This window comes from Schistocerca cancellata, chromosome 10 (genome assembly GCF_023864275.1).
Source record: "Schistocerca cancellata isolate TAMUIC-IGC-003103 chromosome 10, iqSchCanc2.1, whole genome shotgun sequence".
NCBI classification, from domain to species: Eukaryota; Metazoa; Arthropoda; class Insecta; order Orthoptera; family Acrididae; genus Schistocerca; species Schistocerca cancellata.
Window position 1 is genome coordinate 77444392 of NC_064635.1, and position 18472 is coordinate 77462863.

An 18472-nucleotide genomic window follows, 5' to 3' on the forward strand; every position below is an offset into this window, starting at 1 on the left:
AATCAATGTCGTCTACAAGCAGGTATGGACACTGTGCTTGTGTCACTTCTAGCAAGGTGGATAATTGTCACGCTCTTTAAAGACAATCTTTTGGATTGCACTCTCATAAATACGTGAGGTTTTTAAGTATCTGTTCTAACATTGTTCTGCATCACTGTGAAAATTAAGTTTGTAACCTTCAGAAGTGCTACACCGCAAATAAATTAAAAACAAAAAATGTTGAATATTGTTCACCTACACTTGGTACCGACACCATATGGTGACAGCAGAGTGGCAGCATAAATAAAAAATCAATAAGGTATGTTATAGTGCAAAAATATACTGAAGACCCATTTACACCGAACGACTTCATACAGTTTAAAAAAATTGACCACTGTTTCTCTCAGTTGACAAATTTCCAAAACAACAGTTTTAAGACATAGCATCTACTATGGAATTAAAGCAACTAAATTAACAAAAACTGATCTCAAAACAGTCCAAAGTAAACAAACGAGTTATTTACTCTACACTATTGACTAACACCTAGTATTACTTCATACTACTTATATACTACATACTATACTACTTATATTACTATACTGCTCATATTACTTCTTCAAAGTTGCCAATCCTCTATCAACATGGTGCTTCAGACTGTTTTAAGGTCAGTTATTAAATTTACAAATAACTGACAAAATTACACCAGATACCAACCTCATCAAATTTGTCAGAGACATACGGCACTTTAAGATCTCTCCTGCAAAGTGTTCTCAGTGCCAAACCGCACATATTCACAAAGAATGTTATGCGTAGATTTTCCATACGAAACTGCAAAAGAATGGTCAAAATATAGATACGAGTGTAAATACAAACAGAACAGTACAAAAGTGTGCTGAAATTTTACAAAAAGTCTTTTTGCAAGCACAGGAAAACAGACACATACAAAAGAGGTCAGAGGCATTACTTTCGAGAACACTTGTTACAGTGACTGCCTCTTACGCTTGTACAAAAACAAATACAGAAATACACACATCGAACCAATCACAGAAACATTTTTCTCACGCAGATGTTGATATTCTTAAAAACATGACTTTAAAAGGAATAAAAAAACTTCTGTCTTTGAACACAGTACACTGCTGCTTATTTTCTAGATCATATCAATATATCAGTTCCATCTCAAGTTATAATTTTTTTTATAAGGATTTTACATTTCCTCAGTGGAATCTTTTGCAGATTTTATTGCATCAGCTGACAATGTTTAAGCTTTGATCACACTGGTCTTTTTCGGAGCTACATTTTGATGCAAAATCAAATGTACAAATGCACTGTAGTCTTTCGTACACCTAATGATGCCTCTGTCTATAGATATGCCACAAAATTATAAACAGTCTTCTTCAAAGGCGGAACGCAGTCTACTACCAAAACTCAAATGAAGTGGTTTGAGGAACCATCATAGTAAGGCCTTTACAAAAATCACAAAAAATTGTTTTATGAAAAACTTCACACGAAATTTGCATTTTCTTTTTCTATACTATTTCCTCAAACACTCAATGTAAACAAACTGCAAACACCATTGTCACAGATTAACAATAACAAATGACAAATTTTAAATCATACTAATGTCACATCTGAAAAGCACAATCTAGTGCTCATCCATACAAATTTAAAAGACAACTCTCATAAACAAGAAAGGAACAGGTCAGCAACCAACATTTGGCCACAGTCTGCAACTCTGCTAAATTCCCCATCCTCAAGAGTGTTCGTTTGCAGCAGTTTGCCACGCAACAATTACCATGCTTGACGTAGGGTGAGCTAAAATTGGATTTGCAACAGAGGTTGGTTGGTTTAAAAGAGGAGGGAACGTACCAAACTATGAGGTCATTGGTCCCTTGTTCCGAAGTACACAATGCCGCAAGGGTGAGAATAAGACAATGAGACAAAACAAAACATAATGAAAGGAAAAACTACAACAATGACTGAAGGGCAACAAACACTTAAATGCACAAAAGGGGACATGAAAACCACAAAGACGCAAGAAACAGGTATAAGATGTTAAAACAAGAAAGCATGTTACCACAGCTGGCTGACCATGAGGGTAAAAAGGAAAAGCCAGCCACTCTGCAACATATTAAAACCCCCACCCTGAAAGCACTACGATGGAGGACACACAGGGACAAAGGATGTGTGCTAAAACTCAGAGCAAATGATAAATTCATACTCACGAATAAAACGTAAAACTAAAGCTGCTGTTGAGGCACTGTTGCCCAGCACCAAAGGTAGGGTGCTGGGAAAGGAAAAAGTCCACCACAGAGCGACTAATACTGGGTCGTCCAGCAAGAGATGGATGACTGTCATTCATGAGCCACAGTGACACTGAGGTGGGTCCTCGTGATGGAGGAGGTAACCATGTTTCAGCCACGTATGGTCAATGCGGAGCTGACAGAGAACCACAGAGTCCATGCGAGACGCGCACATGGAAGTCTTCCACACATTCGTAGTTTCCTTAATGGCATGCAACCTGTTGTGCATACTGAGGTTATGCCATTCCGTCTCCCAAAGCCACAAAACCTTGCGGCGTAATAGTGAATGCAGGTCAGTTTCAGAGAAGCAGAACTCCATAAGCAGTTTCCGCATGGCATGTTTAGCCAGCCTGTTGGCAAGTTCTTTGCCCGAGATTCCTACATGACCTGGGGTCCAGACAAATACCACTGAATGACTGGACCATTCCAGAGTATTGATGAACTTCTGGATAGTCACTGCCACAGGATGAAGAGGGTAGCACTGGTCGATAACTTGTAGGCTACTCAAGGAGTCAGTACATAGGATAAATTACTTGCCTGGTCATGAGCAGATGTGCTCAAGAGCACGAGATATGGCTACCAGCTCTGCAGTGAAAACACTGCAGCCATCAGGCAAGGAGTGCTGTTCTATATGTCCTCCATAAACATAGTCAAAGCCAATGTGACCAATCAGCCATCAAGCCATCGGTGTAAACCCCATTTGGCTTCGGTACATGTCAAGAATCGAGAGGAAGTGGCAGCGGAGAGTTGCAGGGTTAACTGAGTCCTTAGGGCCATGTGAAAGGTCCAGGCGAAGCTGCGGCCTAGGTGTACACCATGGAAGTGTATGTGAATGAACCTCAAGTACAGGTGGTAAAGGCCAGGACTCCAGTTTGGAGAGAAGGGATCACACACGAATTGCAATTGTAAGCCCTGACCTCAGACGCTGATGCGGGAGATGAACGCCGTGGGCAGGAAAAGGAGACAGTAATTCAGATGTGCAGGAGAACTACGAACGTGTGCAGCATAACTGGAGAGCAAATGCACACGCCTAACCTGCAATGGAGGGACTCCGGCCTCCACCAGGACTCATCCTAAAAGCACCTGCCGCTAGGTGAATGCCACAATGGTGCACTGGATAAAGTAAACGCAACACTCAGGGTGCCGCCGAACCATAAACCAGACTCACATAGTCAAGGCGCGATTGAAAAAAGGCCCTGCAGAGGTGCAGCAGCATAGAGCAATCTGCACCCCCGTTGGTGTTGCTCAGGCAGCGGAGGGCAATGAGGTGCTGCCAGCACTTCTGTTTAAGCTGACGAAGGTAAAGAAGCCAAGTCAATTGGGTGTCAAGAACCAGTCCTAAGAATCAATATGCCTCCACTACAGTGAGTGGATCGTCATTAAGATAACGTTCTGGTTCCTGACTAATGGTACAACGCCGACAGAAGTGCATAACACACGACTTTGTGGCCAAAAAGTGGAAACCGTGGGCTACAGCCCATGACTGCATATTGTGGATGGCTCCCTGTAGGTGCTGCTCAGCAACACCAGTACTGGTGGAGCAGTACAAAATGCAGAAGTCATCTGCATACAGAGACGGTGAGAGGGATGGCCCTACAGTTGCTGCGGGACCTCATTCTCCTGGGTATGGGGTGAACTATGGGAAGCACCAACTTGGACACGGAAAGTACGAAGCGACAGGAAATTTTGGATAAGAATCGGGAGTGGGCCTCGGAGACCCCACTCATATAATGTGGCAAGGATATGATGTTGCCAGCTAGTCTCATATGCTTTTCGTAAATAAAAAAAGACAGCAACCAGGTTTGGCATCTGGAAAAGGCTGTTCGGATGGCAGACTCACGGGACACAAGATTATCAGTGGTAGAGCGACCCTGGCAGAAGCCACCCTGACATGGAGACAGGAGACCATGTGACTGCAGGACCCAACCCAACCGCCGACACACCATATGTTCCAGCAAATTACCAAGAATGTTGGTGAGGCTGATGAGACGATAGCTATCCACATCAAGCGGGTTTTTATCAGGTTTAAGCACCGGAATGATGGTGCTCTCCCGCCATTGCGATGGGAAGACACCATCACACCAGATCCAGATGAAGATGACGAGCAGATGATACTTGCAGTCAGATGAGAGATGTTTAATCATCTGACCATGGATCTGATCTGGCCCAGGAGCTGTGTTGGGGCAATGTGCAAGGGCACTGAGAAGCTCCCACTCTGTAAATGTGGCATTATAGGGTTCACTGTGGCATGTAGCAAATGAGAGGACTTTTCTTTCCATCCGCTGTTTAAGGGTATTCTCCAACACAGAGGCTTGAGCATAGTGCTCAGCAATCATGTTTGTGTCGGTAGACAACATGCCATTGATGTTGATGCCAAGGACATCTGTTGGGGTCTGGTACCCAAAAAGATGTCTGATCTTTGTTCAGACTTGAGAAGGTGACGTATGGCATCCAATGGTCGAGACGTATCTCTCCCAACACTCCTGCTTCCGTCTTTTGATATACTGGTGAATGCGAGCATGGAGCCGCTTAAAGGCTACATGGTGCTCCAGGGAAGGGTGCCGCTTATTCCGCTGTAGAGCTCACCGATGCTCCTTAATTGCCTCAGTGACTTCCAGCGACCACAAAGGGACCACTTTTCACCAGGGGCACCCTAAAGAGCGAGGGATCATGTTTTCTGCCCCATTAACGATTGTTGTGGTCACCTGCTCAACCATCACATCAATGTTACCGTATGGGGGAGAGGCAACTGTGACCACAAACATGAAAGTTTCCCAGTCTACCTTGTTTAAAGCCCATCTGGGCAAGCGTCCAGGGGCCTGACGCCGGGGCAGTGGCAGGAAGATGGGGCAGTGGTCACTACCACACAGGTCGTCATGTGCTCCTCAATGGATAGATGGGAGAAGTCCTGGGCTGAAAATTGATAAATCAACGACCGAGTAACTACCACGAGCCACACTGAAATGTGTGGCGGCCCCAGTATGTAAGAGGCAGAGGTTGGACTGATACAGTAAAGTTTCGACATATCTGCCTCAGCCAGTAAGCATGGTGCCACCCCACAAGGGGTTATGGGCTTAAAAATCTCCCAAAAGTAGGAAAGGTTTCGTGAGTTGATCAATCACTGCAGCTAATACGTTCAGGGGTGCTGCACCATCTGGAGGAAGATATACATTGCAGGCAGTTATTTCCTGTGTCGTCCTTATCCTGACAGCGACAGCTTCAAGAGGGGTTTGAAGGCGCATGTGACACTCTATTATAGTCGCAATGGTTCCTGTAATATCCCTCATAGCTGCGGAGGGCAGGGGTCGGCATTCCCGGGAACCAGGTTTCCTGGAGGGCACTGCAGAAAGTAGGTGTAAAGCTTAACAGTTGCCACAGCTCAGCCAGATGGTGGAAAAAACTGCTGCAATTCCACTGGAGGACGACATTGTGAGACCAGGAAGGCATTGAACATTCAATGAGGCAGTTTACGCCTAAGGGTCACCGTCTGCCACCAGCTTATTGCCTGAGCAGTCTATATACATTGTCTCTGAGGGTCCGGCAAGATCTAGGTACTCAGTGGATGCCAGAACCTCCACCTCATCCCTAGATGCAGAGCCTGTAGGTAGCAGTGGTGTGGGTGCCGCAGCAGTTTCCTTGGTATTAAGGGTCTTCTTTTTGGACTTTTCTCGCTGCTCCTTGTGTTTCTCTGGCTGGGAGGGCTTCACTGATTCAGTCTCCGGGACTGAGGACGACCGTGAAGCCCTACAAGCAGCTGCTTTTGGGCACTTCAGCCACTGGCGGACCTCATGTATCCCACTAGTAGAAACCTGGGAAGGGAGTGACCCAAGGGATGCCTTCCTGGTGACAAGGGATCCCTTCCTGGTGAAAGGAGCTGAAGAAGACTTATGCTTCTCTGGCTGGGAAGTGGGGATTGGTGTCTGCGATGGTTGGAAGGGCAGTGCTACCGTGTTAGGTGGTGCGGTAGAAACAAGGGGTAATTGCCCCCCACCATCAAGGGGCAGGTGTAGCCTTCTGGCTCTGACAGCCGACTGGAATTTGCGGAATAGATGGGGCTACAACTGTTCTTGTAGTAGCAGCGTATGAGGAGGTCATAGCCACAGGATGTAGGCGCTCATATTTTCTCTCAGCCTCAGTGTAGGTCAGTCGGTACAGGGTGTTGTATTCCTTGATTTTCCTCTCTTTCTGTAAAATCCTGCAGTCTGGCAAGCAAGGTGAATGATGCTCTCCGCAGCTGACACAGATGGGAGGGGCGGGGGGGGGGGGGGGGGGGGGGGGGGCGGCACATATCGTATTGGGATGTCATGGACGTCCACAATCTCGACATGTGACACTCTAAGTACAGCGGGAAAACATATGGCCAAACTTCCAGCACTTACAGCACCGCATCGGGAGAGGAATGTATGGTTTGACATCACAGCAGTAGACCATCACCTTGACCTTCTAGGGTAAGGTGTCACCCTCTAAGGCCATGATGAAAGCACCGGTGGCAGCCAGATTATCCCTCTGACCCCAATGGACGCGTCACACGAAATGAACACCTCACCACTCTAAATTGAGTGCAACTCGTTGTCAGACTGCAAAAGAACGTCCCTGTGGAATATAATACCCTGGATCATATTTAAACCCTTATGTGGCGTGATGGTAGCAGAAACATCCTCCAACTTGTTACAGGTGATTAAAGCCCATGACTGGGCAGAGGATGCCTTATTTTATCAAGACTGACCCAGAGCGCATTTTGGACAAGCCCTCCACCTCCCCAAACTTGTCCTCTAAATGCTCTACAAAAAACTGTGGCTTCATCGAAACAAAGGAGTCCCCATCAGTTCTCATACATCCTTAGCCTGGTGTTCCTCCAATAGTGTGTCCAGGGAGGGGAATGACTTAGGGTCTTACTTTCTTGCATTGTACTGAGACTTGAAACACTTAGAGACTGCTGGTGTCTGATCGCCAGCAAGTGATGATGTGGTATGCTTCATTGTGTACCATCCTTCCTGATGCCACCCACTCCGACCAGGGGCCCTCCCCATGGGCGCCACCCAGCTGCAGCAAAAGCTACCTGGCAGCATGGCCTTTGCTGAGAGTCCTGATGCCCAGGGTGATGGGCATCTACTCCTCGGCATACGTGGGGAGTTAACGGCGCAGGAATCAACAGAGTGATCCCTGTGTTGTCAGGGGACTACAACCAACAGGTACATGGTGGCCCTACCACAACGGACTGGCTACAATTCTGGATACGAGGTGCAAAGAGGTCAATGGTCATCGTCAGCACAGAAAGCATGGTGGAAAAGGCACTCAGGAAGGTGTCCTTACCCAAGAGATGGAGAATGAGTTGGCCTGCAATGCTGCGATGAGAAAGTGGGCTAAAGATCTCAATGCACAATGGACAAGATGCATCATGTAAGGTGCCCTTCCCCAATTGGCTCACTCTACAGGGGACCATCACATAAAGGACGAAACGTGTGCGACTCCTGTTAGTCATCTCTAACGACAGGCCTATTCTAATCCCCGGATCCACAGGGGGTGTAACAGAGGGATTATCACCCAAATGAGGGCAGGATGTGAGTGACAGCTCATCCCACAAGCTTGTATGTTGCTTCCATTCCTCTACTGAACTGAAATACAAACACTAATCAGCTCACACATGGTACACAGGAGACATTCGTGCTTGAGACATCGACGGACATATTCAACAAACTGCAGTGTGAGGCACGGTCAGATAGATGTCTTGCATTGTGGGGTGTCCCACCTACAAAATTCTCAAAGCTGACATTCCAAAATGAGTCACAATTGTACTACTTACTCTGACATACACCTTGTGTAATTACCACTGTGCCAAAACTAGACATAGTATCCATACATGGAACGGGACGGGGTAAAACGGTACTGGCACACAATGAGCACTCTGCCGCACACTGTGTAGTGGCTTGTTGAGTACAGAAATTAGACAAATCTGGAATCCCACAGAGGGCTCTAGCTGTGATTCTTCCCACACAGTATCAAATGGTTCAAATGGCTCTAAGCACTATGAGACTTAACCTCTGAGGTCATCAGTCCCCTACACTTAGAACTACTTAAACCTAACTAACCTACAGACATCACACACACCCATGGCTGAGGCACGATTCGAACCTGCGACCGTAGCAGCAGCATGGTTCCGGACTGTAGCGCCTAGAATTGCTCAGCCACAGCAGTCGGTTACATAGTAGCCATACGTGGAATGGGACGGTGTAAAACGGTGCTGGCACACAACGAGCACTCTGCCGCACACTGTGTAGTGGCTTGTTGAGTACAGATCTACATGAAGACATGCAGACAAAAACTCACCACACAGAAAACTGGCCGATGGCCTTGCCTTAATGGTAACACCGGTTCCCGTCAGATCACTGAAGTTAATCGCTGTCGGGGCTCGGTTAGCACTTGGATGGTTGACCATCTGGTCTGCCGAGCTCTGTTGGCAAGTGGGGTGAACTCAGCTCTTGTGAGGCAAACTGAGGGGCTACTTGATCAAGTAGTAGCAACTCCAACCTCGGAAACTGACAGACGACCAGGAGAGAAGTGTGCTGACCACGTGCCTCTCCATACCTGCATCCAGTGACGCCCATGGGCCAAGGATGACTCGGTGGCATGTCAGTACCGTTGGGCCTTCATGGCTTGTTCAGTAGTAGTTTACACAGAAGACCACTGAGAAACACAAGGGAACAGAAATGCTCTTGCTCCGGCTGCGAAGGACACGGTTTAGGTTAGAAACATACTGAGTTTTCCATCAAAACACCACAGAGGTCAGAGAGTTATGTTTTACTGGAGAGCTGATTTAATCCCTGAAGTGTGATTTTGCAAGGTCTACAAATAGCCATCTGCCATTGGCTCACAACATTTTCAGCCACAGATTTCTTTACATCTCCATCTCCATCTATGACCCTTAAGACATAGTGGAGGGTACCTCCTATCGCTGCCAGATATTCCCTCTTGTTCCAGTCGCAAATGGAACAAGGTGAAAGTGACTGTCTATATGCTTCCGTATGAATACAATTCTCTTATCTCGCTTTTGGGATCTTTACATGAGATTTATACTCGTGGCAGTTCAATCATTCTACAATCTGTTGCAAATGCTGATTCTCTACACTTTCTAAACAGTGATCTGCAGAACAAATGTCGTCTTCCCTCTGAGGGTTCCCATTTGAGTTCATGGAGCATTTCTGTAATACTCTAATGTTGATTGAACCTAGAGGTGACACATCTAACAGAACACCTCTGAACTGCTTCGCTGTCCTCCTTTCATCTGATCTGGTGGCAAGCCCAGACACTCTAGCAGCATTCGAGAATGGGTTCTGAATGCTGTCTCTTTTACAGATGAGATGCACTTTCTCAAAAATCTCACAATAAACCTAAGTCAACCATTCACATTACTTACAACTGACACTCTGAGATTGTTCCATTTTGTGTCACTGCAACATTATGCCTAGATATTCAATTGGAGAGACTGTGTCAGGCACCACACCTTTGATTCTGCATTCAAACATTACAAGGTTGTTGTTCTTACTCATATGCATCAGCTTACATTTCACCACATTTACAGCAAGCTGCCGTTAACCACAACAAATATAAATTCTACATAAGTTGTTGTGGCGTAGCAAGAGCCACGCCACTCGGAGGTAGCCGAAAGGCACGCGATGTAATGCAGACGGGCGTGAATTCTGGAACAGGATAACTATTGAATGGTAGCAAGAAAAGTACGTAGCTTATAATATATACTTAACTTTAATTCTCTGATGAATACAGCAATCTTCATGATACAAGTGAGACTCATTAAGATACATGCAATGTTACAAATGGCGCCTTGCTAAGTCGTAGCCATTAACTTAGCTGAAGGCTATTCTAACTGTCTCTCGGCAAATGAGAGGAAGGCTGCGTACGTCTAGTCGCTAGCAATGTCGTCCGTACAACTGGGGCGAGTGCTAGTCCGTCTTTCTAGACCTGCCATGTGGTGGCGCTAGGTCTGCAAGTACTGATGGCGGCGACACGCGGGTCCGACATGTACTAATGGACCGCGGCCGATTTAAGCTACCACCTAGCAAGTGTGGTGTCTGGCGGTGACACCACATAAGTCATCTCGTATCCACCTACAGTTGCTCATCAATGACACCTTCCTGCACACAACAGTGTTGTCAGAAAATAGTTACAGATTGTTGCTCGTGTTACTCATCAGAATGTTTACATGTACACAGAGAACTTCCTAGGAGCAATCCTGATGACATCTTTATCTCCGAAGAACACTTGCCATTCAGGATAATTTACTGGGTTCTATTACTCAAAAGTTCTTCGAGCAACTCACTTGTCTGAAATCTATTCCTTAAAGGTGAACTGAGTTTCACACCAGAAATTGTTTCTAAATTTGTATGATTTGTAGATAGAATGTTTTCTCTTTCAAGGAAATTTATTATAATATAACTCTATATCTAATCAAGAAGCCAACATTAAGGATATTAATAAGTTATGAAGAATATACTGCCATCTGACTGTACATTACGGTATTTTTCTTCTATACGGTCTAGATTTTGGCTTTCACGCCATTGGTGAGTGCAATGTTCTTAGAGCATTAACATCATTCTGCTGTGTTCTGTGCAGAATGGCAAATACTCAGTTCAACACATCTGCTTAACATTGATACAAATGGTACAAAATTAATGCCTTGTAAGAATGCAGCACACAGGAAAATCATATCTGGTGAAGTCAGCCCAAAGCAGGTAAACAAATTACTGCGCATGCCTTTAAGACGTAACATGTAAGTGACATCAAAAAATATATACTCTACACAAGGGCTGACATAGTAAAATAAAAAAAAGACATTATGGATATTGGTCTGTAATTCTGCACCTCTGTTATTTTACCTTGCTTATGGCATGGAGTCACCTCCATTTTTTTTCTCTGTCATACGAGATATTCTGCTGGGCAAGAGATTCATAATAAATGTAAGCAAAATATGTGGTCAATGCACAAGAGTACTCTTTTTGAAACCAGACTGTATAATACCTTGAAATGATGACTTACTTGTTTTCAACTCTTTAAACTGTTTATCAGCAGCAGGCAGTTTGAGCAACAGTCAAAGGATAGTATCCTCCTGCATGTACAAGTTTTGTAAATGCAAAGTTTTGGATGTGGCAGTACGTGAAAGACATATGTTCAAAACCTGGTGGATAGAGCAGACTTTTAAGACTTTTACTTAAGTTCACTCAGTTTTCCATTGCAAAACACCTCTAAGGGCACCAGAATTGTCCCAATGAAAAACTATCTTTTTGAAAACCGAATCTCTTCTCATATACTTTTTCACCCAGGCAGTCCTACATCAATTTCATAACATTTGCCACATACCATTTCACTCTAAGCGCAGTAATGTACAAGAAAAATCCCTTTTGAACCCAGGAAACACTAGTCGTATATTTTGCAGGCAAATGAAAGCTACATCACATTTTATGGCGAAGTGCCAGCTTCAATTCTCATTTTGACTGCATTTTTTCTTTGCCCCCTCCCCCTGCCCCAGGCTAAAGTGGTAAACTCACATCTCATCCACAGTAACCAGCTAGCACAAAAATTGAAGAATTGCCTTGACTGTTTTTGGTTTTGGTCAGTAATCAAAAAATGTGGTGTCAGCCTTGTACAAAGGTTTCCTTCACCCTCTTCTTCTGATACGCTTAGGTGGCAATTATTTCATATATCTGTACTAACTCAAGGTACAATATAATACACAGCATTTCGTAACATTTTCATCTACAGCTGTAGTTTCAGGATATCATCCAATCCGAGATCTTCAGAAGTAGTACGGACACATCCAAATTCTTTTATTTACTAGTGAAAATAATAATGAACAGACTCCTGACAAAACTTGAATTTTGGGTGAATTTCCATCGGCAATAAACCATTCAACAAGAAAGATTAATGTAGACAGTCTCTTGAGTGAAATAGCACAAAATGACTACTTTAAAAAGCTGTCTATTCTGCAGATCACATTGACATTGAAGAGCATTAATGCTGAATTTTTACTGATACAACAAAAACAAAAGTTCATAAATGAGAGAATCACATCTTTTCACCAAGATTTCATAATTAACAGCTCATCAGAAGCAACATTTCAATTACACAAAAACTTCATCTCAATAACATGGTTTTTGAATAATAAAATGATTTAAATAACTCTCTCAATCTCCAGCAAACAATGGAAAGTTCAGATTAGAATATCAACAATATTAGGAAAAATATGTATTGCTACTCACTGCAAAGACTACCAACCAGCTGTCCACCAGGACGAATGGCCGCCACCAAACTGTGGCCAAGAGCAAAGTGGACCACAGTGCGGCACAACAGGCAGCTGAACATAACATACTTGATTTCAAAGGCTTCTTCACAACCTGGAGCATCTGGGTCCTCTCTCAACTGCCAACTTTTCTTAAGTGTGTAGATGGGACTTATCCTTACAAAAGATTTTCCACTCCCGAAATTATTCCGGCCTCAACCTACGATAACTACTGTCCGCACCCCTTCTACCTAACAGTTTCCACCCCTTGTTGTATCATCTCCTACAATTCACATACTCTCACTCTCATTGTGCGCCACACACTGTCAACACACCCACTGGTCTTTTGCCTTTATCTAATCCTCTCCTTTTCGGTTTCCCGTTCCTTCCCTTCCTCTCCCACAACCCCAACGCTGTACCTAGCAGCTTCGTTCTGCCACCATCTAATCCCTGCATGCTCTGCCAGAAAGCACTCACCTCTCTCTCTCCACAGCCGTATCCAGCTCTCCCTCCCCCTTCCCCACCCCACTCCAGATTGCCACTTCCATTTAACACGACAGCTGAATTCTGGCCGAAGTGGCTGCCTGCTTGTTTGTATATATCTGTGTGTGTGTGTGTGTGTGTGTGTGTGTGTGTGTGTGTGTGTGTGTGCGCGCGCGCGCGCTTTCTGAAAAAAGTTTTAGCCAAAAGCTCTATGCGTAACAGTGTTCTCATTGTGCATGTCTGCAATACAAGGTATCATCATTGCAGTGAGTATCAATCTATCCTCATTATAATATTCTCATTTTCATTTCCTAGACTTATTTCTCACAAGGTGGAGTTTCAATAATAAAGAATCTCAAGTCTGCAAATAGTTTCCATCCTCCAGCATAGGAAAGTGGTACTCATAATACCATAGTCGTGCAATACGTCACTCTGTTATATGAATAACAAATAAATATTTCTACATACAAATAATGGGAATATGTGAAGGAAAGCAATTTGGTCATGCTGAGTTATTTTAATGACCATCCCAAAATTTGCCCGTAATGTTTTACGAAAAACACTGAATACTTTATATAGAGTTGTCAGACGAGGCAACATCCACATAGCCTACTACGGAAAATAAAAGATAAAGATTATCAGATTGTTATTAAGTTTGCAAAGCAAAATTATTTTAATCATTTTCATATTTTGAGCGATTATGAAAATACTGTTGGCTGAAAGTTGTCAGTCTTGCTGAATGGCGAGTACCATTAATGTTAAGTTGTGAAACTGCACAAATAGGAGAACCTTGTAAATGTTTATAACTTCCTGCATGATTATAAAAATACTGTGCTTTTAGCATTATAACCATTATTATTAATACTCTATACAATGGCTAACTTAATTGACAGATACGGAGGATCTTCTCAACAGTTTTCAAGTGAACACCGTGCAAGGAACTGCACACAAATGGACATTTGAAATATGTGAAGGGTGTAGTTTTCAGGGCAGAGGTCATCCTGTCCCAATTTAAGGATTTTTTCAGAGTGTGAGATAGGCTCAGTCTGTTGTGTGACTTTGAACGTGAATTGAGGATGTTTGTTTCAACACTCTTGGTGACTACATCTTATGCTGAGTGCACTGTGGAAGCTCTCATTTTTCAACATGACAACAGCCAAGCTCACCCGCACACACATTGCTGGTTTCACATGTTCAGGCAACATATTACACAAGAAGAAGCACACTAAATACCATACAATAAGTCTGGAACTATTTGTCACAGAATATGGAACGTAGCAATCAATAATGTTATAATTTGGTAGCTATAAGGGATCCAATCATCACCGAGCAGTCACAGCTCGATACAGCACACCTGTTCACTCTTCCTTTGATGCCATTAATGAGGCTAGAGACTTGGTGTTGCCCTTATTAGTATGATGTTGCCCCTAATTAGTATGATGTCTGCTGAGAGTACCAAATTTTTCATCTGGTGTGCTTATACAGAACATAATTACCACCGAGAGCTAAATCATCACATGGCAAGTGAGAGAAATGAAAGCCAAAGAATGTAGAAAAAATACTACTGTAAAACGAAGTGTACTTACGAAGTAAGGCGTAATTTTCTGTGGTGATATTCGTTTGTTGATGGCTGCGACAACAAATCTTCTCTCATATTCTGGAACTGGAGTTTTGATCTGGAAATAAAATATATGAAGCTTCATACACCACCACCAACATAATAACAACACAGGAAATGGGAAAGTAAAAGTAAAGATTAATTTTTTTCTGGACATTTCTACCATATGAAAAAGAAACTAAAAGAAACATCATCAAAGGATCGGAAATAATAATAATAATAATAATAATAATAATACAAGCACTTTTCAATCAACATCCTTAATTTTTTCAAGGTTGCTGGGGGGGGGGGGGGGGGGGGGGGGACAAACCAGGACAACATGGACAGAAGAAAGAAAGAAAGAAAACGATAACATCGGGAGAAGATGAATGAGTACAGGATAAAAGCAGAAACAACAGAGAATGTACATAAACCGAGTGTTGTTAAGTGGTCAATACAACAACAACAACAATAATAATAATAATAATAATAATAATAATAACACTCTGCACTCCACTTCAGAACTATCTCCCATTCTGTTGCATAAGTCTTAAATTTGGCTCAAATTTGGCTGCACTCCGAAGGGGTGAGATCATATTCAATGCGGTTGCAGCTCTGTGATGTCTGTTGAGAACGGGGTGAATAGTTCAGGTGATGTCAACAGTGCCAAATGTTGTCAAAAATATCTTCCTTTTGCTCATCACACTCCAAAATGGTTGTTTTTCACCGCAAAATGTGTGGGAATCAAAGTCTGAAGAAAAGAGGTGGTTACATTGATGCCTTTCATGTCATCTTCTGAAGCTTTTTTTTGTGTAGATTGTGAGTGGTGGTATGTCTGAAACATTTTCCTCAGCAACGCGTACAAAAACTGCACAATTTCAATTCCGGGTGTTGTGATTCAGACCTCCATCGCAAAGGCTTTAAAAGAAGGAGTGGTAAGAGGGCTGTGATGACCTCGCAATCGTGTGACACTTCGACTGTGGCACTGGGTAGAACTGTGACTGAATTTGGTGTCAATGTGACATCATTCACCCACTTTATACATCACATGAGCTTCTGAGCTCTGGCCTATTTTTCACACGTGTCAACATTCACTGTTTTAAGTTTTGTCAAACCTGAGGGTGATATTGCATGCCACTACGCTTTTCCACCACTACATAGGATCATTGTAGGCACCTTTGAACTGAAGTTCAAACTTGCGCATCAGAATGGAAGACAAAAAAGAAACTGATCCTTTAATTTTGTTGTGCATTGTAATAATGGTAACAATGACAACAGTATGAGATTATAAGGCTGGGAGAGGTAGCACCTTCTACTGTATGAACTTTCCAGTTACAGACTTTGGTCCTCATCACCTCTTAAGCCCTCCCACCATGCACACACGTCTGAAGGAACAGGCACTGCAGCAATCAACAGTCGTATGAAATATGAGAATCATATTTGCATTTGCTAAACTTTGGCTGCACTATGCACTGCTGCCAATGCAAACTTGTTCACAGGCCAGGACTCGAACCAGGTAATTCCACGTGACTGTCTCGACCATCCGAGCATGCTGCCGAAACCAATCCAAATTTCCGTAATGTCACTGCTTTCGCCTACACACACACACACACACACACACACACACACACACAGAGAGAGAGAGAGAGAGAGAGAGAGAGAGAGAGAGAGAGAGAGAGAGAGAGAGAGAGAGAGATACTGTGAGTCCTATACAGGAAGAGATGTATGATTAAATTTAACCAGTTGTTTAGTGTAAAATACCGTATTTACTCGAATCTAAGCCACACTTTTTTTCCGGTTTTTGTAATCCAAAAAACCGCCTGTGGCTTAGAATCGAGTGCAAAGCAAACGGAAGTTCTGAAAAATGTTGATAGGTGCCACCACAACTAACTTCTGCCATCGAATATATGTAGTGCTACACAGGCATCCTTTGTAGGCACAAAGATAAATACTGGCGCCAAAACCTCTGCGTCAGTAAATAAAATTTAAAAAAAAAAAAAATTGGAAGACGAGCATTTTTCTCCGCCCGAGTTTCGACCACTGCATTTTCATACATTATCCAACAAAGTAAATATAAATTCCGTATTGTTCATCTTCGAATTTCAATGTACTACAAAAATCCGACTGGTAATACTGGGATTTTTGTCAATATGGTCAACTCTACGTTCTGAATTTTTTCCTACCCGTGAGAAGAGATGGTTACTAATAGGAACGTGATGAAATGTGAATCACATGCAGTATTCTCTTCACCACAAGAATAATACGAATATAAACATTTTGCCATGTATTCTTTCGTGTTTGCTTCTATCTCATTTAAATCCTGTCTGCCAAATAAACTACGAAACTAGAGTGAGACAACAGCAAACGCGGAAGAATATACATATCGTGTCATGTTTATATTCGTATTACTCTTATGCCTAATAGTGATACAGTCAGAAATGAAGCACGGCAACTGACTAGATTTTTAAATCTAAGATGACTAATTTCTGTGCAGAATTTGATGTACTAAAGAAGCGGCCGCAAAGATTTTCAAACGGAGAAAAATTTTCGCCAAACTTTCGTTCAGAACATATCATACGCAGTCTATTATTTGGTTCTTGTTGATCATTATCAAAGAAAGCAGCAGTGTAAGTAACAACAAATAGCAGTCTCTTGCCATTGTTTCGCTAATGTGACGATTCCTCTCTTTTTTTAATTGTAGGCGGCGGTAGCGTGCACAAAAGCAAGCCATGCCGCGAGCAGCGACAGGCCGTAAACACTCACTATCAGAATGCGACAAACAATGCATGACACAGTATAGTAATGCATTTTCAGCTTAGAGTGACTGACGTAAACACCTATAACATTGAAAACGGCACTTATCAGATCAAAGCAAAATAAGCAATCTATTCAAACCAGACGAAGCATGTGAAAAAGGAAGGGTATCCGTATAAATACGGACGGAGCGCCTGACGCATAGCAATGGCTACCTGGTAAAGCTTAACTGCTAAGCTTTCGACTCGAACCAAACTACTGTAGCTGTATCGTCATTCATTTGACCTAAATTGTGTCTCATATTACAATGGACCAACTTTGTTTCGATTTGGAGGTGCGGCCTAAAACTTTTCTCTCCCCTTGAATTTCGAGTCTCAAATTTCAGGTGCGGCTTAGATTTGGGAATTTTTTTTTCCCCCTTATTTCGAGTCTCATATTTCAGGTGCAGCTTAGATTCGAGTGTGGCTTAGATTCGAGTAAATACGGTACTATATTGTAGTGGCTGTGTTGTTCTAACGTACTTTGCAATGTCCTTCAGACATTCATGCATTTTATGCCTAATAAAGAGCTTTGACTTTAATCAAATATCTCTTCCCATATGGGACTCACAATATCCGACAATATCTGTGCAAGTATAGGATGTAGATGAAAGCAGTGAGATACGGAAATTTGGGTAGGTCCAGGGAGAGTGCTTCAGTTGCCGAGGCAGACGTGGTGACCACTAGTGTTAAGTGGAAGATCTAGGTTGAAGTCCTGGCCCATGTACAAGTTTTCACTGTCAATAATGCATAGTGCAGCCAAAGTCTGGCAATATTCACAAATGCTTCTCATAAATATAGCATTAGTACCTGCATATACTGAAATCAACTGTTCATTCATTTCACTGGGTTTTTTACTTTCACGTTAGTGCATCACCTCAAATATTGCACTCTAGCAAAATTATACATAAGAGTAGGGTAAAAGGAAGGGCATACAATTGTTCTGAATCTTTCATTTCTGTGATTTTCCTTTAGTCAGTTAATCATCCACCTTAGTTCTTCCTTCCTGCAGTAAAAAATAAAAGAAAAG

The 18472-nt window shown here is 43.0% G+C and overlaps 1 protein-coding gene across 1 annotated transcript in view; it reads right to left on the reverse strand.

Annotated features, from left to right (window-relative positions):
* The window catches only part of LOC126106900 (nuclear RNA export factor 1-like), a 214081-nt gene that overhangs the window by 144548 nt on the left and 51061 nt on the right, over nucleotides 1–18472 (reverse strand). Inside the window, exons 5-6 of the mRNA XM_049913317.1 lie at nucleotides 14640–14729; nucleotides 694–807 (exon numbers count right to left, since the gene is read on the reverse strand). Coding sequence (XP_049769274.1) covers nucleotides 694–807; nucleotides 14640–14729 — 204 coding nt within the window. The remainder of the gene's footprint in view (nucleotides 1–693; nucleotides 808–14639; nucleotides 14730–18472) is intronic.